At 39.1% G+C, this 23,528-nt stretch overlaps 1 protein-coding gene across 7 annotated transcripts in view; it reads left to right on the forward strand.

Moving 5' to 3' along the window:
- The window catches only part of CUBN (cubilin), a 155,866-nt gene that overhangs the window by 95,459 nt on the left and 36,879 nt on the right, over positions 1–23,528 (forward strand). For all 7 annotated transcript variants that reach the window (XR_003256944.1, XM_026087135.1, XM_026087136.1 and 4 more), the window contains 16 exons: positions 1,902–2,107; positions 3,399–3,580; positions 5,129–5,318; positions 6,411–6,608; positions 6,936–7,082; positions 7,979–8,169; positions 8,463–8,634; positions 9,990–10,164; positions 11,235–11,413; positions 13,149–13,358; positions 13,658–13,798; positions 15,250–15,431; positions 17,332–17,503; positions 18,497–18,703; positions 21,784–21,933; positions 22,794–22,915. Coding sequence is in view for 6 of the 7 variants with exons in the window: in XM_026087135.1 (XP_025942920.1) it covers positions 1,902–2,107; positions 3,399–3,580; positions 5,129–5,318; positions 6,411–6,608; positions 6,936–7,082; positions 7,979–8,169; positions 8,463–8,634; positions 9,990–10,164; positions 11,235–11,413; positions 13,149–13,358; positions 13,658–13,798; positions 15,250–15,431; positions 17,332–17,503; positions 18,497–18,703; positions 21,784–21,933; positions 22,794–22,915 (2,824 nt within the window). In the remaining variant the exon portion in view is untranslated. The remainder of the gene's footprint in view (positions 1–1,901; positions 2,108–3,398; positions 3,581–5,128; positions 5,319–6,410; positions 6,609–6,935; positions 7,083–7,978; positions 8,170–8,462; positions 8,635–9,989; positions 10,165–11,234; positions 11,414–13,148; positions 13,359–13,657; positions 13,799–15,249; positions 15,432–17,331; positions 17,504–18,496; positions 18,704–21,783; positions 21,934–22,793; positions 22,916–23,528) is intronic.

Here is a 23,528-nt window from a genome sequence, read left to right on the forward strand (position 1 = left end):
TTCAAAGGAAATTCCTATTATTTCCCTACTGTCAAGTTCATCATACTATTTATTATACAGCTGAGTAATATAAAGGGCCCAAATACTCCATGGACTGTAGCTATAGAATTGATATCAAAGTCTTCAGAGTTACTCCAACGACAAGAACGGGTATAGTGGTGGAGGTACAACAGGGACTAAGGGAGTGCGTCAAGGAATTTTGTTTTCTCTACAGCAAATAAAATTTCCTTTGAAGACTTCAGACAGGAAAGTTATGAGTGATCCACAGAACAATGCAAAGTCCTTTAGCAGGGTAGTTAGGTTGTTGTTTAACCATGATGTGGATTTCTGAGCTTCTCTGTTTCCCAGCATCAAACAGTAGCTGGTGCCAAGGAAGAGAGCACTGTCCCCTTGCAAAACTGATCAGAGATCAGCAGGAAAAGCAACGTAATTCTGAAGCTTGCTTTTACAGTTAATCAGGATAAAAGGAAAATTCGTCCAGTAATATGCCAGCTGCATAAGGTGCAATTTGTTAAGCCCATACTGACTCACTAACACAATAAAAAGGACATTATAGTCCTCCTTTACTCACTGAAACAGAGCTTAAGTACTACAGCCTGAAAACATTTTCCAAAATATTTGCTACAAAATAATGAATAACAGCTTTTCAGAACAAAAACAGAGATCTAGTATGAAACAAACTATCAACAGAACATACATTCAGATATATAAAGTGATACTGAGTTGATGTAGGCTCTTTTTCTTCAGTTACACATACTTGAAAGGCAAGCTGAAAAACACTGGAAAACCTGGAGTCATTGTGTTAGAAAGAGGTATTTATTTTATTTAGTTTAACATTGGGGTTTTATAAAGTTTTGTTGGCATGAGATATTCATTTTCTTCAGCTCGGTCTGAACAAAAATGCCTGTCTTGCAAATTGAGGGTTAGCTTTAAATTACTCTAAAGTATGTCCAGATGAGTGGCTGGAACTATTTCAAAGGCAGTCTGTATGCTGGAGATATATGGCTATGTTCAGGACTGAAGGAAGGGGAGGAGTTGTTACCAGAAAATCAGAAAGCACAAATACTTGAGGCATTAGTGCACTAGAGGCACTTTCTGGAATTTTTACTATATATTCATGGCCAACTTCTGAAAAGTATATTGGATTGAATCAAAACACTTCACATCATAGAATAACTTGACTTAGAAATCACAAGATAGTGATTTTTGTAATCTATTTAGCATTCAGGTCAGTGCAATAATTGAAAACTTATTATCTGATTGCCAAATTCCACTCCTTTTCTAAGGTAAACATTGGTTTAGAAGAATTTATAGCAATTCCTATTATTTTTTGGAATCAGTTACATGAGATATGAAGAGGCCAAAGGAGCAGTAATATTTCATAGTTCTGGAGAAATTGTTTAGGGGCTTTTGAGCTCTGAGGTGTTAGCTACAAATGAATCTAGGCCCCTGGAAATTGTTTTCTGATCAGAGAGTGTAATGAAATAATACACCCATGTTGGGGGCTGCAGACTGATTTGTAAGGCTAAAAGTTTTCTCTGCACCCAAGAGATGCTAAAGTCTAACCTGGCCTTATATTAAAAATCTGTTTTATATGTCAGAAACTTTTTAAGTTTCAATGATGTTGTTGGAGAACCAACACATCTTTAAAAGGGTTTAAGAACTCTTCAAAAACCATAACTTTTCAAACTGAAGCTCTGTCACGAGGTAAGGGGCCAGAAAGGAATGAGCTGTGCATCGGCGGCACTGCCAGCGAAGGAGTAGTGATTTCTGGGTTCTGGGGGGCTTTGTTGCTGCCATCTTCCTAACACCAGCCACAGGGGCATTTGGGGCATGGCAGGGCAAACTGAAGTACGCTTCGGTCACATGTCTGCTGATGCTCTCCTACTGCTTTTGAACAGAGCATTTCAGGTGGAACAGAGTAACGGCTGCACCAAGGACTACCTGGAGATTCGGGAAGGGAATGAAACAGGCATGCTGGCAGGACGATTCTGTGGCGACTCCTTGCCTTTAAATTATACATCTACTGTTGGACATGTCCTGTGGGTTAAATTTGTCTCAGATAGCTCGGGCACTGGTGGTGGCTTCAGGGTCACATTCTCTCACTGTAAGTAAATGCTATTTAATTGAAAACTATTGTTCTTCTGTAACACTTGCAAAAGGATTCAAAAAAGTGAACATCGGGCCCTGTAAAGTGTATTAGAAAATTCTTGTTGAGATCAGCAAGGCTGTGATTTCACTTGAAAATATTTTCTAAAATACCTGCCTAAACTTTAAAGGGATACTCTTTCTAAAACATATCAGAACAGAAGTCATGTGCACATAAGTCTATTAAGTATAATGTAATCAGAAGAATTAGACATGAACTTTTATCTTTTTTAATTATTATAACAGACCATTTATTCAAAATGAATCACATTATCCTTCTAGAAGCAAACAAATTCCATTGATTAGGCAAAATATAATGTGTTCTCTATTTCACTGACTGTTTTCTAAATGCATTTCTCAGTTGATCACCTAGTTTTCAGATTCCTCCTTTAGCAACGTTAAGCTAAGAAGACACAAATAAGAGCTACATGCTAAAAACTTCTATGGTAACTCAAGGTTACCAGTAGCCTTAGAGTTAGAAATATCTGACCAGATGCTAGTGCTACTTGTGAGTATACAATCATATTCAATGTTTATGTTGCAATTTATTAGGCAATTGACAAATTAAGAATAAATCATTTATTTTTCAGATTTGCATTTTGCTTTTAAAGTAGGACTATGTCCATATTCTGTTTTGGATCTAGATGACATTAATCAGGGAGCAGAATTAGAAGAAAGGAAATGCTGCCAGTTCTTAGATCCGAAGCTGCCAGGGACCATTGCAAACACTCAGTCTGACTTTCCGCACGAAGCAGGCTGCTGACGACATGGCTAGACATCCACAGCAGTTCTGATTAAGCCAGCTAAACTTCCAACCGTTTTGCTTACTTTGTGACTTTTGCTACTCATTTTCAAAAGAAATTTTAGATAGGTCATAGCTCAGTCACATCGAAACCATTTTTCCTCAGAACATAGAAAATCATTTTCTTACTTAATGCTTCCCAGGAGCAAGTGAGCATGAAGCAGGTGGAGGGAGGGGGGAATTGAACCATGCATGCGATCTTCGCATCTCTCCTACAAGCAGAGCCACATGGCTGGAAGGTGTAATTTCCTTCAGATGAGGATACACTTCATTCCCCACCACAAAGAAATAATTAGGTGTGCATCCTAGGACTACCTGAGACACAAGTCTATGCCTGAAAGTGCCCTGAGTAAATTAAGTCATATGGGCTGAAATGAGAGCTATATTCCAGGCCTGGGCCACAATACTTCATTTAATCTATGCAAATTGTCTCTTTCTTGTTTTTCAGTGTATGGAAATGACATTGTGGGAAATAGAGGACAAATAGCTTCACCACAGTGGCCCAGAAGTTACCCTCACAATTCCAATTACCAGTGGCGGATAAGTGTAAATGCTTCACAAGTTATCCATGGTCGTATACTGCAGATGGATATCGAAAATCATTACAGATGCCATTATGACAAATTAAAGGTGATTTCATTGTGAGAAGTTCTTTTATTTTAATTAACTTTGATAAAAATAATGAATGGAGCAACTTAAAAGATGAGCAGGAAAAATTTCCACAGATCGGGTTGGGGGTCATTGGTTTTGCTATGTTATCTTTTCTGTAATTATTAGCTAGAGGAAGAGTCACATGCTCTTTGGCTCCCTAACAGATATTTCCAAGCTGGAAGTTTGAAACTTATTGAAAAGAAATCCACAATGGTACAATCATGATTTTTGAAATCCAAGAATTTCAAGTCAGATACCAAAATAAAAGATTGAACTTTGCTCAGCACTGGTTCAGTTGAGGACAATAGTGATAATATCAGCCCAATGCCTCTAGAAATAAGGCCATTTTAAAAGCCTACATGTGCTTCAAAACCCCCACTGTGCGCTGATCCCCTCCCCCCCCCCTGTGATTCAATCTAGCCTCTTTCAGGCTAAAAATATAATAAACATGGTGCTAAGCAAAATGGAGCGATACAGGTAAGCCTTATATAAATAACTACTTAGGTAAATAAGGTAAATCTCTTCTCCTTTGTTTTCTACCAGCTGATCCAATAATTAACTTTTTGTTTCATCTTCTTTGGTAACAAGAATTTAATACTAGATCAATATATTTGAATGTAATTCATCATTAATTCACTAATACCCAAATATTAGTTCAAAAGGGAAATGTAACTTCTTTCCTCTCATGTCAGATTTAACAGCATCTTCTTTCTTTCAGCTCGGTCTGGCTTTCTTTGTCCAGCCCTCTGAGAGGAAGATCAGTTTTTAAAATCAGCTAGATATTCAGTGGGCGTAAATCAGCCTAGGTCCTTTAACCTGTCTCAGAGGCCAGACCTTCAACGTAATGTTCATTTTCTGTTTCCTAGCTTTCTCTACTGGACATGCTTTTCTTCAGGGGAAGAGAACAAGAACACAAATAGGTTTGAAAGGCAGCAAAAGAGAAACACCTTTTAACTAACCAAGAATTTAGCTTGTGAATAAATAAAATGAAAATATTTTCTTACATATTTATTTAATAGATATATATATTTAATATATTTAGATATATATAATAAATATAATATATAAATATTTATATATATATTTATATATATATAAAAATATAAATATAATAAAATATGTGTGTTCATCAGGAAAAAAAAGGAAAAGAAAAATTTCAAGAAAATTAATCCCCTTTTCCCACAGATTTTATTGTTTTCTCCTCAGCAAAGCACAAGATTGTATTAATGGCTTTTTTTCACACAAGAAGCCAGTCAATGTTCCCAAAGAGCAGCCCTGTGACAGGGAATGAGCTGAGTTTGATGGCTTCTGTCCAGATCCTTCTGAGAGAGCTTCACAATTAACAGTATACAATGGAAATTTTACTCTGTGTTTTGTAAGAGCGATTGGTCTCTAACTGGGATTTGCTGAAAGATCCATGTCCTTCTCACTCATTTTAAAGAGGACACTGTTCTGCTCAAAATGTTGTTGGGTACAGGAAGGATTCCTCTGCGAGGAATGGCAGCTTCTCTCTCCTCCTCTTTGCAGGTTTATGACGGGCCCAGCATTCATTCGCGTCCTATTGCAACATACTGTGGCACAGCCCCTGCTTCCTTCGCAGCCTCTGGCAGCTCTCTGACAGTCCAGTTCCAGTCAGATTCATCTGTGAGCGGAAAGGGCTTTCTTTTGGAGTGGCATGCCGTGGACGGTTCTCCTGCTACACGCACCATTGCTAGAGGTTGGTCTCTAGTGGGGTGCACAGCTTAAAGTGATATGCCGAGGGATGTACTGAGCTTCGCCTAAGAAAACTGCAAACCAATCCCCCCACAAGAAGAACCTCTAGTTATTAATTGAGACACTGATATTTTAATTAAACATTTTAATAGTTGTATTAAACAATTTCTATGGACACTCACATATACTATTTTACACTGTTTTGAAAATGAGACTTTATGTCCGATGGAAGGGTATTTTTCTTTATACTGGTGTTTCATGAAAGCTAAACCTTTTATAAACTTTAATGAAAAAAGTATCTTTCTTGAAATACCATTCTTAAATCACTGGCCCTTGTGGTTTGAAATTTTTCATGAAACTGCACCATAAATAGAGAGAATATGTTCAGTATGACCATATATCTCTTTGAGAAATAGCTCCTGAAAGGAAAGGGAAAGTGCTTATTATATCATTGATTTTGTCTGAGCAAGTTAAGCAAGAGAAAGTTAAGACTAAATAGGACATAGTGAAATGTCTTGTTTCTAAATCTGAAGGCAGATTTGTGGGGATAGAGGGACTAAGGATCCCTGGGGTTCTGCAGGATAGCAGCAGTATTTTATGGGTTTATGTGCTGGGAGAGCATTAGAGCACTAGATAACCCGTCAAGGACTCCATCTGGTCCTAAACAGATAGCTGTGACATCCTAATGGAGAAAGGAAAGCACTTCAGTTTGAAGAGAATCTAGATTGTTTAACTCGGCTAATCAGCTGATCAGTACCTGTTTTGTATGGTTACGTATGCAGCCTTCCTTTCTGTTGCCTTTGTTAAACTGTGTTAGATCCTGTTAGAGCCTATCCTAGATATTCCTCACAGTAAAATAGGTCACATCATTACTACACCAGGTAGCAAAGGACTATAGTCCTTGTAGGTCTGGTGTTTCAGACTTTGTACTCTCAGTTCAAATACAAGCAATGCCTGAAGAAATGCATTCCTGTGACTATATACATCATCATGTGCCCATTGTGCTTAATGATAGGACTGTCAGCTTACATTATGTATGGGGCAATGTTCAGTTTAAAAAGTGGATGCTTTCATTTTGTCTCTCTCTACGTGGCAGGTGCATGCGGAGGGACTGTAACAACTGAAGAAACACCTTCATTCCTCTTCTCACCGGGCTGGCCCATGAATTACAGAAATTTTGCTGACTGTGTATGGCTTATCAGAGCTCCTGGATCCACTGTAGAGTTCAGTATCCTGGCCTTAGACATCGAATCTCACAGCTCATGCAACTATGACCAACTTATTATTCGAGATGGTGAGAAGTCAATCTTGCTCTGCTCTGACAACATGAAATAGATAGCCAAGGTCCCAGTATCTAAAATTCTCTTGTCCATTGAGCTTAAGTAATCTAAAGAGCAAAAGGAACATGCTCTAAAGCAGTTTTCTGTTTATATTCTGAAAATTTCTGCTGGTTCACTTAAAGTCTAGCGAAATATTTGATGGTCTATGAAAATGTTTCTTGGTCTGGGAGGGTTTAAAGATCTTGAAAAACACTTGCCTGAAAGTGTGAGACCTACAGTGACTGACAGGCAGGTTTGAATTTATTTGGTTTTAACACTAACATTTCTTCTTTTGACCCCAGGAGACACTAGTCTTTCTCCAGTGTTGGCTACTATATGTGGACGAGAACCTCCTGGGCCAATAAGATCAACTGGAGAGACGATGTTCATCCACTTCATGTCAGATGCAAGTGTCACTGGAGCTGGGTTTAATGCCTCCTATTACAAAAGTAAGACTGGTTTCCCTTCTCCCTGCAGTAAGTGTCTATCTTGCTGCTTACTACTGGGTAAGGAAAGAAATGACTCTTGATGGCATTTTTAACGGCTGCCTGCAATCTATCCAATTAACCACATGAATGAATTATTCACATCTCACAAATACACATTCATAAATCTCTGACTCTGTGAAGGTAAAATTTGCCATTTGCCCAGAGATATAACACAATGAAGCATGATTCAACTAGGCCAGTCACTTTCCGTAAATAAGAATAGTGTGTACTAAAGAAGGTTATAACAGCTCAGCTGAGGGATGAAAGAGAAAGAATGCCCAGCTAAGAGAGGGAAATGAATGATTCGAAGCACAGACACAAACCAGACACAGAGGGATGCTGAGAACTCTGTAAGTTTCAACCGGGATGTTAGCAGTTTGCAATGGCGCTCCTCACACATGTACGCAGGGAAGGTGACATATTCCTGAATGGGCTGGAGGCACCAAGGAAGGTGTAATGAAAACAGTGGGCAGCCAGAGGAGATTGTTCCAACTTGCAGCTTGTGGTGGTGATGGTGGTTTGGTCCATAGCTAGAAGCAAAGAACTCAGATATTGTAAAGATATGCTCATGCCATTGAGATCCTTGGCATAGCTGCCTGCTTACTTTTTTTTTGAAGTCTGAGAACCAGGTCTCAGTGTGAAGATGTTTGGTGTGTGTCATTTTGCAACCTACTGCCTTGTATTTGGCAGATCATTCATTGTGTGCATTGCTGCATGTCCCTCAACTCTTCAAACACTTGCTTCAATGTTTACTTTTATCTGTCACATCTTCCTTTTAGGAGAGGGGTTTTTTTTGAATGAATATTTGAGTAGTTAATGCTAATGTTTTCTTCTTGGCTTCAACTCCTTTTTCTCAGGCTGTGGAGGCTATTTGCATACAGGCAGGGGTGTGATCACATCCCCCAACTACCCTCAAGACTACTCTCCTAATCTGAATTGTTCCTGGCACGTACTGGTAACCTCTGGATTTATTATTGCTGTCCATTTTGAACAGCCTTTCCAGGTGAAGACAGAGGATGCTTCCTGCAACCATGGGGATTATGTAGAGGTGAGGTTATTGGGTATGGCCCCAAATCCTCAAAGCTATTAAAGCTACTGAATCTTACAGATTTCAGTGTAAGACAACCCAGCTTCTCAGGAGGTGGAAATACCAAAGAGAAATACCAAAAAGAAACACCAAAGAGATTCTTTCTCTGCCTCTCTCTTATTTATTACTGTGTGTTAATTAATCACTAGGTTATTGTTTTCCCCCAGGGCTGGAAGCACTGGGATAGCGTATGCTCAAGGTGCGTACTCCAGGGCTGTGTGCTTGAGTGACCTTAGCAATTTTTCTTCTTTCAGCTGAAGAATGGATTAGATGCTGCTGCCCCACCTTTGGGGAACGGACGGTTTTGTGGAAGCAGCCCCATCTCTACCATGTATACCTCAGACAATCAGCTGTTTGTCCACTTCATTTCTGACAGCAGCAATGAGGGTCAAGGATTCAAACTGAAATATGAGGCTAAGAGTCTAGGTAAGTCTAGGTAATAAACACAAGATCTGCAACTCAATAGAAATAACTTTGAATTTGTTCTCTTAAATGAGTGGTTTGTTTCTTGTTATAAATCCCAACTCAGAGAGACTCTAACCTGGTAAAAGCAAATGTCTGGAAAAATGTCTTGTTTTCCATTTCAATGTGTGACTTCTGATCCTACTCTCCATTTTCTTCTCTTTAAAGAGAGACAGCTCCAGCTCATGGAAAATGGAGGTATTAAAGTAAAAAAATATCTGATTGGGAGCGCTTTATGAGGGAGGTAGGATCTGACATTAGAAAGAGATATTCATAATTCATACAGGAAAGGAAAAGAAGCTGAAAACAAGAACATGATTTTCAATATGCAATACACAGTGCAAATGCTAAGTTATATCAGGAATGATTCAGGCTAGCGTATCTAGAAAAGTGATAACATTTCTCACAAGCTGTGCTCTCAACTGAGAAAATAACATTCCCTGTCAGAGCTAACATTTTTGAAAGGTGGGGACTCAGGTTCCAGGATAAATCAGGAACTTGGCACTTGCAGTTGTTCTACTGTATTTATGACACATGCCACTTGGGACACGGGGAGCCCTCCTTCAAACAGTGACTAAACGTGAACTAAACATGGCAAAGGCAACCTGTCAGTGCAACTCAGTTTGTAAGTGCTTGCTTTCTGCCTGCTTTTCCCCGTTGCTGCAAAGAATCATTGTTAGCATTACTCTAGTGGATGCATGAAGGGAATGGGTGAAGCTGTACAGTAATATCTCTACCACTTCAGCTTAGAAAGTCTGCCTGACTAAAACCCTGTATTTACCAGCATTGTTAGAACTTTTTTACTTTTTTTTTTCTGAAAGCTTTTAGCCAAAAGTAAAGATATTTTTGTAGGATAAAGGACCTGAACAAATCCTTGTGTTTGCTCTGACTGGCATTTCTCACAGATTCATTATTGTCTCAAAGAGACATTTCAGTTTTTGGAAAGCAGAAGTAGGGAATGATTCACAGAAGAACTGATGGATCTGACCTGTTGGCTTTCTAGCCCTTGGGACTGGGGCAAGAAGCATGTTTCCTGCTGGGCTTAAAAGCAGTCCAAGGAAGAACTAATAGTGGTTTAACTGAGGGATCTGAACATGTGGAAATGAAGGAGAACTGAATAGACAGGAGCACAGAAGCTCAGCTTTCTACACTGCATTAAAATGTTTTCCCATAGTAAGAATATAAAAAGCATTTGTTTTTGACATGACTATATGACACCAAAAGGAAACTGTGTTAGAATATAGTGATGACTCATATTTTTGACACCTCACCCATTTCCTTAACATGTTGTTTTTTATTGGTAATCTTCTCTTTCCCAGCTTGTGGAGGGAATATTTATATCAATGATTTCAACCCCAGTGGATATACATCTTCCCCCAACTATCCGAGCAATTATCCCCCACGTGTTGACTGTGTTTGGACCATAACTGCTCCTAATGGACGTGCGGTAGAGCTGCAATTTGAAGATCAGTTTTACATTGAACCTTCACCGAAGTATACATCTACATTATTTTGCCTGTGTTTCCTGAGAGACTCTGTTTTGATTCTTCTTTCCCTATTACTTTCTCTAATTCCTCCCAGAGTGCCCTTCCAGATTTACAGTCAAGAGTGACTAAGAAATTTTTGAGAGAGGTTACTGATGCTMTCAAGTCATTTGTATATATTCACAGGACTTCTTATTGTATGACAGAGATCAATATAACAGGCAGAGAAGGAAAAGCCGAGGTAGGAAGGTACTTTCTGTAAAATCCGTGCCATGTAGTCCTTTCATATTTAGATTTTCAGCCATTGTGGCTCTGAACTGGCTTTAGTCCAATGGGTCACCTCCACAAAATATTTGTCTTCCTCTTCCATTGCCTGCCTGCTGGTTTGCAATGGGTCTACCTATTTTGCACATCCTGCCTGAAGCATAAATACAAGGCCTGGTTTCCAGTTGAGGTAATTTCATCGATTTGGGGTAGAACCAGTACATGCCAAACCCTCACCTGCAAGGCTATAAACAGAAAAAACACTGTAGGAGGAAGGATCCCAAAGGTGTCCTTCCTCTCTGGCTTCCTTGGAGATCTTCTGGGGGCTGCTCATCATTCTGTAGGCAGAGCTGCCGGTTAAGATGTTTTGGGCCTTTCTGTGCCTACCAAAGTAGGCCCCCAGTTTTGAATATTGATTCCCTTCAGCTGTCTTATAGCTGTTCCTTAATTCAGCAGTCAACAAAGAGGCTTAATAGGGAATATCTTCTGAATCTGAACACTAGCAGAGATGTGCATGTTAAAGACTGTTACAACTACTTTATTAGTACTGTTCACACCCCCAGGTCTGGTTGCAGGTATGATCAGACCATAGACTGGGTTTGGGATGAGTCTTTCTCTATGTTTATAGCACCTCTTTTGATTCAAAACTTACATATCTATCACAAACTATCACTGATTATGAACTTCTTGATTCTGTCCTCATCACATTGTATGGAAACTGATCTAATTCACTGTAGCTTCCTGAGTTTGTATAATTGCTGAGATGTTTTAAAGCCATTACTGCTGTACACTGAATAGAAAACTCTCCTCTTCTAGCTGTACGTTCAGTTACCTAGAGCTACGCAATGGTGCCGACTCCAGCGCCCCTGTCCTTGCCAAGCTGTGTGGAGGTTCAATGCCAGGCTCGCAGAGATCCTCAGGAGCTGTCATGTATATGAGGTTCAGGTCGGACAGCAGTGCCATGCATGTGGGATTCAATGCTAAATACTCCATCGGTAACACTTGCATTTATCAATTTCTCTAATTTTAGAAAAGATTTAGGTCTCAAGTCCCAGGCTTTTGTAATGGGTCTTAAATCATTCGTAAGAGGTGGTCTGACAGATACTTGCCTCTTTCAATTATTGTTAGAGCTAAGGCATCGGAATCATCATAGGGGTTAACATCAGCATGTACTCCACCTAGCAAGAGGTGCAAATTATAGCAGAACAGGAAAATACTAATAGATCTGCAGTAGTGGGAACAAAGACTGGGTAAGCCCTTGTCAAAGACAAGGGACAAAGGGACACTAGCAAAAAGGCTGAGGTGGACAAAGACAGGTAATATGATTTGGTTTTCAGTATGCAAAATTAGGCTCACTTTCATGAGCAGAAAGCTGAAGGAGAATGCAAAGATCAGCCAAAAGTTGGCAGAAAAGAATAAATTAAGAGCTTCTCTATGTAAATGTAAATCAATATTAACAATGCTGCTAGACAAACAGGAGAAGCACAACAATGGAGCAGAAAAGGAATGAGGGGTGAGAATCATTATCTGTCAGCTGGGAAAAGAAATACTTTAAAATTATTTGCTTTCAAGCTGAAAAAACAGGAAAAGATTAGCAAAGATTTAAAATGAAATTAAAAATAGTCTTTGATCAAATTAAGAAATATGGTACTCTTCACCTTTTTATAATGTTCATAATTTTAAAAGAACAGCATCTATTATGTTAGTGTCTCACATATAAGAGAGTCTAGGACTGATAATTTTTCAAAGGCAAAGAACTAAACTATATTGTTTAACACAGGATTTTGTTGACTGTGTTAGACCTCAAACACATAAGCAAATATATTGTGCTATTATATCTCTGAAGGTGAAAATTGGAAGCCACTTGCAAGAAAATATTGTTCGTATGCTGAGCCACAGTTTACATTTATCTGTAAAAGATTTTCACTGTCTCAACTGTACGCCCGTCAGCTTGGAACAAAGCACCAGTTGCTTAGAGTAGGCAGTATGAACACAACTGTACGAGGCAAGCATGTACCTGTCATCATTGCCATGAAAAGATTATGGCTAGCAGACACACAGAATACCCTGTGAAATCCAATGTATTCCACCAGGGAATATTATTTGCTCTAAGCCTTAGTATTATGAAGTTATGTTTGGTAGGTACCACAAAGAAATGAATTTTCAGAGGGCAAGAAATGAAAATAAATGAACTGTGATGTGGTCTCTTACTGAGGCATCATGAGGAGTGGTATGGTAGTAGGAAGGGAATGCAGGAAAGAGAAGAGGAATCTGAACCATTGCTGCAGGCCCAAACCAGCAGTCAAATTTGGTCAGTCATAAAAATTTAGATCAGTATTTAGCAGACCAAATTTCTTTGTAGTTGTCCAATAGAGAATTCCATACACTGACTGTGACATGTTTGATATCTTTTTAAGAAGAGCTGGATTTTCCGGTAAATATGGATGTTAGTAGAAATTATATATAGGCCTTGAAATCTGTGAATTTATTCAAATTAGTGACAGACAGGTCAGAGAGGAAGGGATGCTTACAGTGGAAGGGTATGTGTGGTAAAAAACAAACTAGGACTGGTTGAATTAGGGGGAGAATGTGGAATCTGAAGGCAATTTCCCACTGTATTACCTCAGTTACTAAACAAGTCAGTTGTGTCATAGCTTAACGTCCTGTTTAGAAGAAAGATCATCTCTCTGAGGTCCTTCCTTAGACTAAGCAATGTCCTTGCATTTGCAGCTCCCTGTGGTGGGACACTGACGGGACAAACTGGCACCATTGAAAGTGTGGGGTATCCTAACCTTCGTTATGAAGAYAACCTGCTGTGTGAATGGTTTCTGCAGGGACCCAGGGGCCACTATCTTACCATCAGAGTAGAAGGCCTAGATATTCAAAACTCCTCTGAGTGTGCAAGCGATTTTGTGGAGATCCGAGAATACAATGCCTCTGGTCAGAAAACTGTTTCAATGTTTGTCTTCCCTTCCTTCACACTGCTAAAGAAACCTCTGAAGAGGTTCCAGAAAGCATTCCCCATTGTGTATAAAGCGAGCCTTTTGAATGAACAATGCTCCTGTCTGCCTTGCTTGCTGAAGCAAAGCAATGTAAACAAAACCCTTCCATTTCCCAGTGATGACTTGATTTTACTTGTTTACTCCTGTCTACCTAGTTAAATTGAAAAGTGATCCTTCAATATAAATGCAAATAATATCTTTGATATAAAATTGTCTTTCTGTATTTGACTTGTGCAGGAAATTTATTGGGCAGGTACTGTGGTAATACTCTCCCTGATGCTGTGGACACCTCTGACAGTTTTGCTTATGTCAAGTTTGTCACTGATGGATCAGTCAATGCCCAAGGATTCAGACTGCACTTTGATTCCAGTGCTGAAGGTTGGATTTATAAGATTATAAGTTTCTATCAGGGAGGCAACACATACTGTACACCATAATTGTTAAAGTTCAGCACACATTATAGATCACTTATTCTTGGAGTGGTGTGTATTTGCTCTTCAAATCTGTGTCTGGGTTAAATATGGATAGAGCTCTCTGACCACTAGTTAGCTGAAGGCTTGAGAGGCAAGCAGTCTTCTGCTATAATGGATGTTGCCCTCAACAGTAGGTCTCAGACAGTGAAGCCACTCTTCCACATCTTTTCTTTCCAGCAGTCAGTCCAGGGATGCCCTGCAATACCCCTCCCATATTCCTCTTGTCAGGGTGAAAGGTTTAGAGAAATGCTGTGATTTTTCATTATGTTATTCTGTACCTCTGTGGTGGATGGTATTCTTAAATCTCTAGTGCCTAAAACCAATATTTTGGAGTGAATTCTTCTCCCCTGCACCTCCTGCTCAAAAAGATTTGCAGAAAAGTGGGGGAAAGGGAGCTGATGATGTAAAAACTCAGAGTTTACTCACCTCCTTTGGGCAATTCCCTTACCTAAAAAGGAATCTCCACCAGCCACCTGTAGACTTGCAAGACAGTGCACACTTACATAAGAGAGTCAGTTTAGCAGACCAGATTATTTTCCTCAGAGATTTTACCTTTCCAAGTACAAGGTCTTTCCAGGTTTAGCATTAGTGATGAAGACAGGACAAACACAATGAGTTTAAGAGCTCTGTCCTGATCAGGACTAAGGACATAGCCCTTGTTCTGCTTCTCACTTCTCTCTTATGTTTCTGAGTACCCATGCAACATGTTTCCCACCAAAATCTGGCTACTTTTTAAGAAAGAAATTCTCAGTAGTGATTTCAAAGAACCTCCTGCCAGCCCTGTGGAACTCCTTCCATCTCATTTAAAATCTCAGCTGGAAGCTTCCTTATCCTTCATCTGTGCTTCTGCAATAAAATAACAGAGGAGGAGGAGGAAACAAACTCCAAAGGCATGTTATTCCACACCCAAGACCCTCTTACGCAACTACAGGAAAGAAGCTGTATCAGTAAAAATTTAACACAGGTTGATACACAGATTAGACCATTCTGCGGGTGTCTGTGAAGGTGAGGAAAAGGACTAACTCTCCCACTGCACTCCATTAAATTATATGTCTGTATTTTAAGAGGAAACCAAGTATAAGACATATGAAGGCATGAGCCCCTCAGAGAAGAGAATATTAATAATTGGACAAAAATGAGCTTCTATGGTCAATTAACATTCAAATGTAACAACTGCTTCTGTGGCTGAGTGGCAAAGATTGGTGGGAACTCAGCTGTTTAGACAAACATGGACAAGACAGGCATATCAAATCAAGTACGTGGGCTCTCTTTTTTTCTTGCATAGTTAATGTATTCTTGCTATAACTCTATAAGCAATACTATACTCAGAGGTGTCGCAATATTTGGGTATTTCAGAGTGTGGTGGAGATTTGACTGCTCCTGTTGGAACATTTACTTCACCCAACTATCCCAACCTATACCCACATAATCGAGTATGTGAATGGAGGATCACAGTGGAAGAAGGCCGACGTGTCACCCTAACCATTAATGATATGAAAACTGAGGAGCGCTGGAGGTGCTCATCGGATTATGTGGCTGTGAGTATCAGGTGTGAAGGCAGAAAATGCTGTTCCTGATCCTTTTATGTGGCATTGGTAGAAATAATACAGCTGAAATGTCATTTATATGTCTATATCTGGTTTTAAGACAAATCATAATTTCATCCAAAGAAAACAGATATAATGAGAGAAAGTTAGCTCTCTAGGTTGCCTAAATTCATGTGCTTGTTTTAGAGTATGGACATTCTGGAATTCATGGGCCAGGCACAGGGTAGGATTTGAAGGATCAGACTTCAACTTCATAAATTTAACTGTGGGCAGGGGCACCTCCACCTCCCCCAGTCTCTCTTGGGCATCCAGGTATTTCTGGCACAGGAGCTGCAGAGTTCTCAAAATACAGCTCTAACATTGTTAGGTCCTTCTCTGTCAGCCTTTAGCCTCCAGGTTTCCTGAATCCTTTTTGTCCTTCTATTCCCACAGAGTGTATGAAAGAAAGAACCTTATCGCTTATTTCCCTGTATATGTGTCTTATAGAAGTCATTTGAATTGGCTCTTTATCAATTGTGGAAAAAAAGCTTTGTGGTCTTTGAAAGCTTTAGATACCCCTTCCCTGTGGACACAAAGTCCATCAGTCAAATTTCAAGTCTCTCTTGACTTTGGAGGTTGTTAATTCTGTTATACTTTAAAAAAAGAAGACTATCAGAAGTTGCAACAAATGGCTAGTACTGGGTTGTACCTCACAGATTCTGCAAGGAAGATGGGAAAATTCAGGAATTTCTATCTCTTCATCACCTTCACCTCTAAACAGATAGGTTGTTAATTTGGCCCCAATGGGGAAAAAAAAAACAAACCCAAACCCAAAACACAGAGCTGGAACTGGTCAGACGCACAAAAGCCTCAGAAATATGGTTCCTTTATGAAAGCAGCAGAAATGGGAGATGATGCTGTGAAGTGTGATGTTCTGAAGACTAAGGCAAAGGCTGAAACAAGTGGGAGCAAGGGATCCATCTCCTCTTTCTCTTCCAGTTAGGCAGAGTTCACTATTATCTGTACCCTGAGTCTTACCAGCAGACCTAATTTAGTTTTCCATTTGCTGAGATTAGTGGTGCAAACATATGAGTTAGCTTTAACATAATCAGAAGTTAGCTCATGCACACATGTGAAAGTGAGAGAAGTAGCTCTCCCTTGTGATATGTAGCTAGATGATCTTCACCTATTTTCCTTCACAGATGCTTTAGACAGACCATGGGAGCTGAATTTTTATCAATTAGTGAAGTAATGACTGCTGAAAGAAAGAGCTGTCCTGCTAGCTTTTGTGTCATCAGTGCTCTTACTTGTTCCAAATCTCAGTGGAAAATGCCTTTACTGCTTTGCCTGTGCTGCTAAGATAGTAGTAGAAGAAAGGGAATTAACTCCTAGGCTAACGGCTGTATGAAAAAAGCTGCTCAAAATCCATTCGGATTATCAAAAAGTGAAATGTTTGAATTAATCAAAAAATGCCCATTGGCACTGAATATTTTGCAATACATTTTTTGATAAAGCTGATATTTGCCTTAACAAGTATATGAAGATGATCATCTGAAATGGAATGAAAATGATTGGTATCAGGCATTAGTGAGTGATTCAAGCTTTACATATTGGGATAAAATACTGTATAGTTTCCCCAAAAGAATGTTTCAATTTTTGTTTAAAAAAAAAGAGAGGAAATATGTTTATGTTTTGCCAAAATGCACAATGTATTTTTGATGTTTTACCTTAGAGCCTCATCCATTCAAGTCAATGGAAGTTTTCCCCAAGGTTTTGAATAGATTTGGGAACTAATCGTCTGTAAGGGACAGCAATGAACAGCATATTAAAGATGTGAAGCATTTTTCAATGATACAGGAGATGCTTGTAATATTGTATTTTGATCTCCTAAGAGTGTATTTTGACCCAACAGATTTACAATGGCCTCAGACAGAATTCCCCCCGGCTGGCCAAGCTGTGTGGTGAGAGAAATCCAGGTACTCAGGTGAAATCCTCTGGAAACACAATGAAAGTTGTTTTGGTGACAGATATGTCTGGTACAGCCAGAGGCTTCAGTGTCTCATACACATCTAGTGAAGATGCAGGTACCATTTGTTTTTGAATTAACCTCAAATGATTGATCTTTGGTGAGTCGTTTCATAACTAAAATACTGATGCATGTCAAAAAATGACCTAGTCAAATAACAAATCTCTGATGCCTTTTCTTCTGTTATATGTGTTTGAATGGGACCAGATGATATATCTTTAATTAGCTGAAAGGACTTGAAAAAATGTGGAGTGTCTGGGAGTTACAGACTTCATGTGCCTATTATATCGAACTTCAAATGGACGGAAAAACAACCTCTGTTATGGATCATACTCCTTACTCCCACTGCTGATTTATTGTCTTTACTTACTTAGTATTGAGTGAAAGATGTACTGAAGTGGGCTTATTTCATGAAGAGATCCAAAAGACATAGTGACGTAGACAATTTGAATAATTCAAGTGCTTCCTTATTACTCAGGGCAGTAAGTAATTTACTGAAGCTTGTCAAAGTGCAGCTAACCTATTTTGCAAGCCCAGCCTCCAGAGAGGAGACAGCTGGCAGAGCCTTATTATTAGAGCCTTGTGTCTTTCAAACTTGATTTTCCCCCACGCATACATCCTCTGTAGTATCAGTGTATTGCTTTTGAGGGTATGTTGCCAGAGAAATCGTCCTCCCTTGAGTTTAGGATTAGGTAATGGGTAGGGCTGAGCAATGCTGAATAGGATGTACAGTGCAATTTTATCAAAAAGCTAAATAATGCTTGTCGTATTGATGGTGCTGCTGAAATATCTTATTTGATGTTGGGAATAATTGTTGTTCCTGCTTTTTACACATGTGTTTTTAAAGACCTCCCAATAACTTTCAGGACACTAAACAAAAATTCTTTTGTATACAGCAGTAGACTATAAAAAAGGAAGAAGAGGGAACAAGTTTTGATCTAATCCCTACATACATCCACTGACTTGAGCATATGAGAATAAATGGAGGCTGGATTTTTGTTCATACAAAAATTATTCCTATTTTAAAATAAATTATGTTTTGTTTCTGCAGTTTGTGGTGGAACCCTTATTGGATATGCAGGTGGGAATTTCTCTTCTCCTGGTTATGATGGTGTTAAGAACTACACAAGTAACCTCAACTGTGAATGGACCATTGAAAACCCCTCCCACTACAATTCATCCATATTTATCTCCTTTGAGGATTTCCACTTGGAACATCACCAGGACTGCCAGTATGACTACCTAGAGTTACGAATAGGTTTGTATGCTCAGCAGGGGTATGGATTACGCCTATCAATATTCTGGCTGTGTCACTGTGTTGGTGCCCAATCTTATTCCTGTATATGAACATTGACTGTAGGACGTGCACATTTGAAAGAGCATTCACCCTCCATGATGCTTCCTAGACCAGGAGTGAGATTCCACTGCCATAGCAATGGATGTATGAATCTAGTCAACTTTTCTTTTGGTGGGGGGAAAGAAAGAATGGAGAGGTAGCTGTGGGGAATAAATTGTTTTGGTGGCTGCAACGCATATCTGACCCTCTCTTTACAACGGACATGAATTTTTACCTCCTCTTCCTTGAAAGATGGTAGTTAGGGAGAGGTTGGAGCCATCAGAACAATTCATTTGGTCCACAGCCCATTCTCTCCCTGCTCCTGAGATGCCTCCAGGGACAGCTGGAGTGAAATAAAGAATGCTTTAATTATTCACAGGCTCTGAGCTTTATACCACCACTTTTGTATAGTATAAGGTGATTCTCCAAAAAAAAATCTGTATTTCCCATGATAGTGCATCACAAAATATAGACTAAAGCATTGAAGAGGAAAACAATCACAGCACTAATGCACCAGTAATATTTCTGTATATTTGAAAATCTTTAGCTATCTGCAAGAACAAGCAACTGGAAATGTCATATGAAAATCGCTCAGCTAATGCCAAGTGTAGTATGAAAGCTCCAGCTGTCTTCTTCATTGAGAGGCTATATCTGTGAGTCCCAGAGAGAGCAGACTCTAATTTACTAGGAAATTGTTTCTGAAAGGTGGGGGGATTGAGGGCAGGAATCTGTTACATCCTTATTTGCATTCATTTAAATGAGAACTCTTAGTCACATAGCATTGTTTTTTTCTGTCCAGAGCAAAAGCACGTGTTGCTGTATAGCCTAAGAATTCCTTCCCATGTAGGCACTGAAGCTGGGAAATAATAGAAAGAGAACAGAGAAAAAGAAATAATAATATATATCTTGTCAGTTACCCATCAATTCCCACTACGCTCACTTCACTGTAAACCTCAGGCCTCCAGGAAATCCACAGTCAGAGAAAAGGGGAAAAAACGTACTTGTTTTGCTCTACATAGTTGAGCTGTCTAAATAGTAATGTTGATTTTGGCCATATTAATGGATCTTTAGTTTCACAAGAACAGTCTCATGTCAAAAGCAGAATGCCCTAATTCTGCTGCATATGCTCACAAGTAGCGTTTAGTGAGCACTGAGATGCAAATGGTGCAGAAGGTCACTAAACACCAGTAGATGCTGCTTGAGACTTTCAACACAGCAGATGTGAATTTGGGGAAAGGTCCAGTTCAGTAGTAGTGACCTAGGAGATCCCGAACGAAGATGAGATGTATAAAATTTTTTTGAGTCGCCCATACAACATACTAGTGTTAAATTAAATAAAAAGGCAGAAAAGACTTTGTGTATTCACTGAGGAATATTTAATCCACAAAGACAAAACAAATATTTAAAGTTTAATAGGGTAAAGCTTAACATTAAATTATTATATTATCAGCCACATATATGTAATTTGTACATGCTAGTATAGCTGTACATATTACTACAGTTAAATATGCGCCTTACTCTTGGGTTCAGGAGACCGTTCTTTGGCTTTTGTGGATATTTGATTTTGTTTTTTCAGACCATTCCCTTCAGTTTGAACCAAATCTCGCAGAAGAATTGGCCCTTTATTGTAAGAACACTTCTGCTTATCAATAGTCTACATCTATGGCCAACTGGACATCCATGAAAGCAGTGATAGGTGTCTAGACTTTTTTCACACTGTTGGGAGAAAGAGACTGTGTAACCTTGGTCACTCCTGTCATATAGTCAGGCACCCCATAGGAATTGCAAAAAAGGAAAAGTATACTTCACACTTTAATAATCAAAGTAATTAATTACTACTATTTTTTCCTAAACTGTAATTTATCATGAATGTCTTCTGCTAGTACAGATCAGTATCTTCATTAGTGCTTATTAACATGTAGCAGCAAGACAGGTTGCACCATTTTTCTGTGTAATTTACATTAACAGAATTTTATTATCCCTCTACCGCAAAGCATTTTAAAAGATGGCTGTGTCATTGTATATGACAGAAAGATGAAACTACTCAGCCATGTTACTTGGAGTAACCTGTGACAGGGCTTTGACCAGAGCCCGAAGCTTCTCCCTCCTGCTCTGCTGCCTTCTTTGAGGGAACAGCCTGCCCCTCTGCTTGAAGCTAGGAGTTGCTTTTGAAAGGAAACGTAAATTTAAGACCAGCATCCTGTTGTTATTAGAGAAGCACATTTAAGAATGATGTTGCCTGGATGTTTTGAGGAACACCATTACATTTGCTTTCCTTCTCCTCCTGAGTAGACAAAACTGAAAATGATTRCTTTTACCAACACGACTAGGTAAAAGCTTGTGCTGACATGAGCAAATGTTCAAAGTCATAGGCATGTGACTGCCTGTGTCATGCTCTCCTTTTAGGTTTCAAGGATTCAAGCACATGTTGACATTTTTTAGTCATACACAACTGTATGTTCAGCTCACTGGAAGAGAGATGCCCACTATTAATACAGCAGTGACTAAGCTTGTTCATGGATGAAGCACATTCCTACATGTTAGAAAACTCAAAATCCCTGTTGACTTTAATGAGGATGTCATGAACAGAAGGCTCAATAGACTTCCATGTGATCAGGTCCTTGGGCCATCCCTTCCTACTGTTCTGCCTCCAAACTTCTATAAATAAATCTCTACATTTTCACATCTGATGGGTCATACCAAACAAAGGTGTGTGGGATTGCAGAAAGAGCCCAAGATTTTAAAAGGATCATTAATTCAGCTTTGTTGAGAACTCCTTGATTCTAGAGACTTAGATCCCACCAATGAACTGCAGCATTCTACATATATAAAACAATCAGTTATTAAGTACGATATATACTTTCCTGTTTTATAATCAAAACAAAATTAAATGCATGGTTCCTTGTTTATTCACTATATTTGCATATATTGTATGTATTCCTTTCAGTTACTGCAGTTATTTTAGGATTCAAAAAATCTATTTTTTTTCTTTTTTTACTCAGGGGATGCTGATGGAGAACTAATAGCCAGACTCTGTGGCCAGGCTGTGCCATCTGTGCCACTAGTAATAGCTGCCCCCTGGATCTGGGTACACTTTGTAAGTGATGAAAACACAGAAGATAAAGGATTCTCAGCCCATTACATGTTTGAAGGTAAATGACATGATTGATTGACTCAGTGGCTGAGGCAGTTTTGGGGAATGTTGCCATTTATCTGGTGATACTGGGAATTCACACTATGGGATCAGCTCTCAAAGAGGTCCTCAAAAATTACACAGGGCCCACCACTATTTATATCCATTTCAGGCAAACATATGCTAGCAATTGAAATTTCAGATTTATTTTCTGCCTCACTGTTCCCGTTCTCTGAACAGCATTTGAGTTTTGCAATGCAGTGCAACAGTCAGAACAGCTGGTTGCTCTTGGGAATAGGAACATAACAGGTAACACAAGCCAAGTCTGAGTTACTTCAAATAGGCCTCCAGAATGCTAGCACGGCTGAGACACATTCTGCTGCTTGAACCTTGGAACTCATTTTGAAACACACTTGGAGCCATATCAGTGCAAATTACACCACTTTGCCATTTACGGGCCAGCACAACTGTTCTTCCTGTCACAGCTGAATTTAGCCTTGGTGCTTATCTAGACACATCAGCAACTTTTTGACTTGATTGTGTTGGTCTAGGAATGGCTTCAGTTTGGTTAGGAATCTGAGGTAAGTAAATGGAAGATAAGGTAGAAGAGGCAGCTCTAAGTGTCAGCTGGCAAAGGTTTTGCAAAGCTGTATTAAGTGACAGAATAAATACAAACTTCAAGGCCACTGAATCTATTTACTTACTAATCAATGAAAAACATTTTAAATTTTGGATTTTCCCAAGTGAATTGATTAGCCTTACCTGTATCAGTCCTACTTAAATATGTTTTAGTACTATTTCAAGCTCAATAATATTCCAGTCAATTGCTTAGAGTGTTCAGTTTTAAAATGTAAGGAACTGTTATCTTTTTTTCTTCAGTCTGTGGTGGTATACAGTCAGGTGAAAGTGGAGTTATCTCAAGTCCTAACTACCCAGAGCCTTACAGCAACCTGAATCACTGCTCCTGGCTGTTGGAAGCCCCTGAAGGTGAAACCATCACTGTGAGTAACACAATGCTGTAGAGCCCTGTGAATACAGCTGGCTGTGAATAACATCCCTTGAGTCTGGAGGGAAAGGTTTTAAACAATTTGGAAAATGGGAAATATGAAGAAATGAAAAATCTCACCATCACCCTTATGTAAGGAACAGGAGGAAATATAAAGATAATACAACCAACCTAGACTGTGCTTTTTTAAAAGACAGAAAGATTCTAATGAAACTTGACCCTAAGACATAACTTTTCCCTAAGACTCTAAGACTGATTTTTCCTTTAAAACAATGACTTTTTATGTGTAGGGAATTAAAATAACTCATGTTAGCCAAAATGCCAAGGGGCCAGTTTAAGCACCTTTATGACCAAGCAGTGATAAACTTCACTCGTTGAATTCTCTGACTGATCCTTTGGAGAACAGGCCCAGTCAGTGACATTTGAGGTCTAGATCAGGAAAAACACATGAAAAGCAATTTTGTAAAACACACTGCAGAATTTCATATTTAGTGTTTTTCATTAATTTCCATATCATATTTTTCTCATTTACAACTACAGAGATACTTCTTATAAACGCAAACCCACAGTCCTAACTATTCTACTGCATGATATTTTGATCACTACCT

Source organism: Apteryx rowi, unplaced genomic scaffold (assembly GCF_003343035.1).
Source record: "Apteryx rowi isolate R43461 unplaced genomic scaffold, aptRow1 scaffold_704, whole genome shotgun sequence".
NCBI classification, from domain to species: Eukaryota; Metazoa; Chordata; class Aves; order Apterygiformes; family Apterygidae; genus Apteryx; species Apteryx rowi.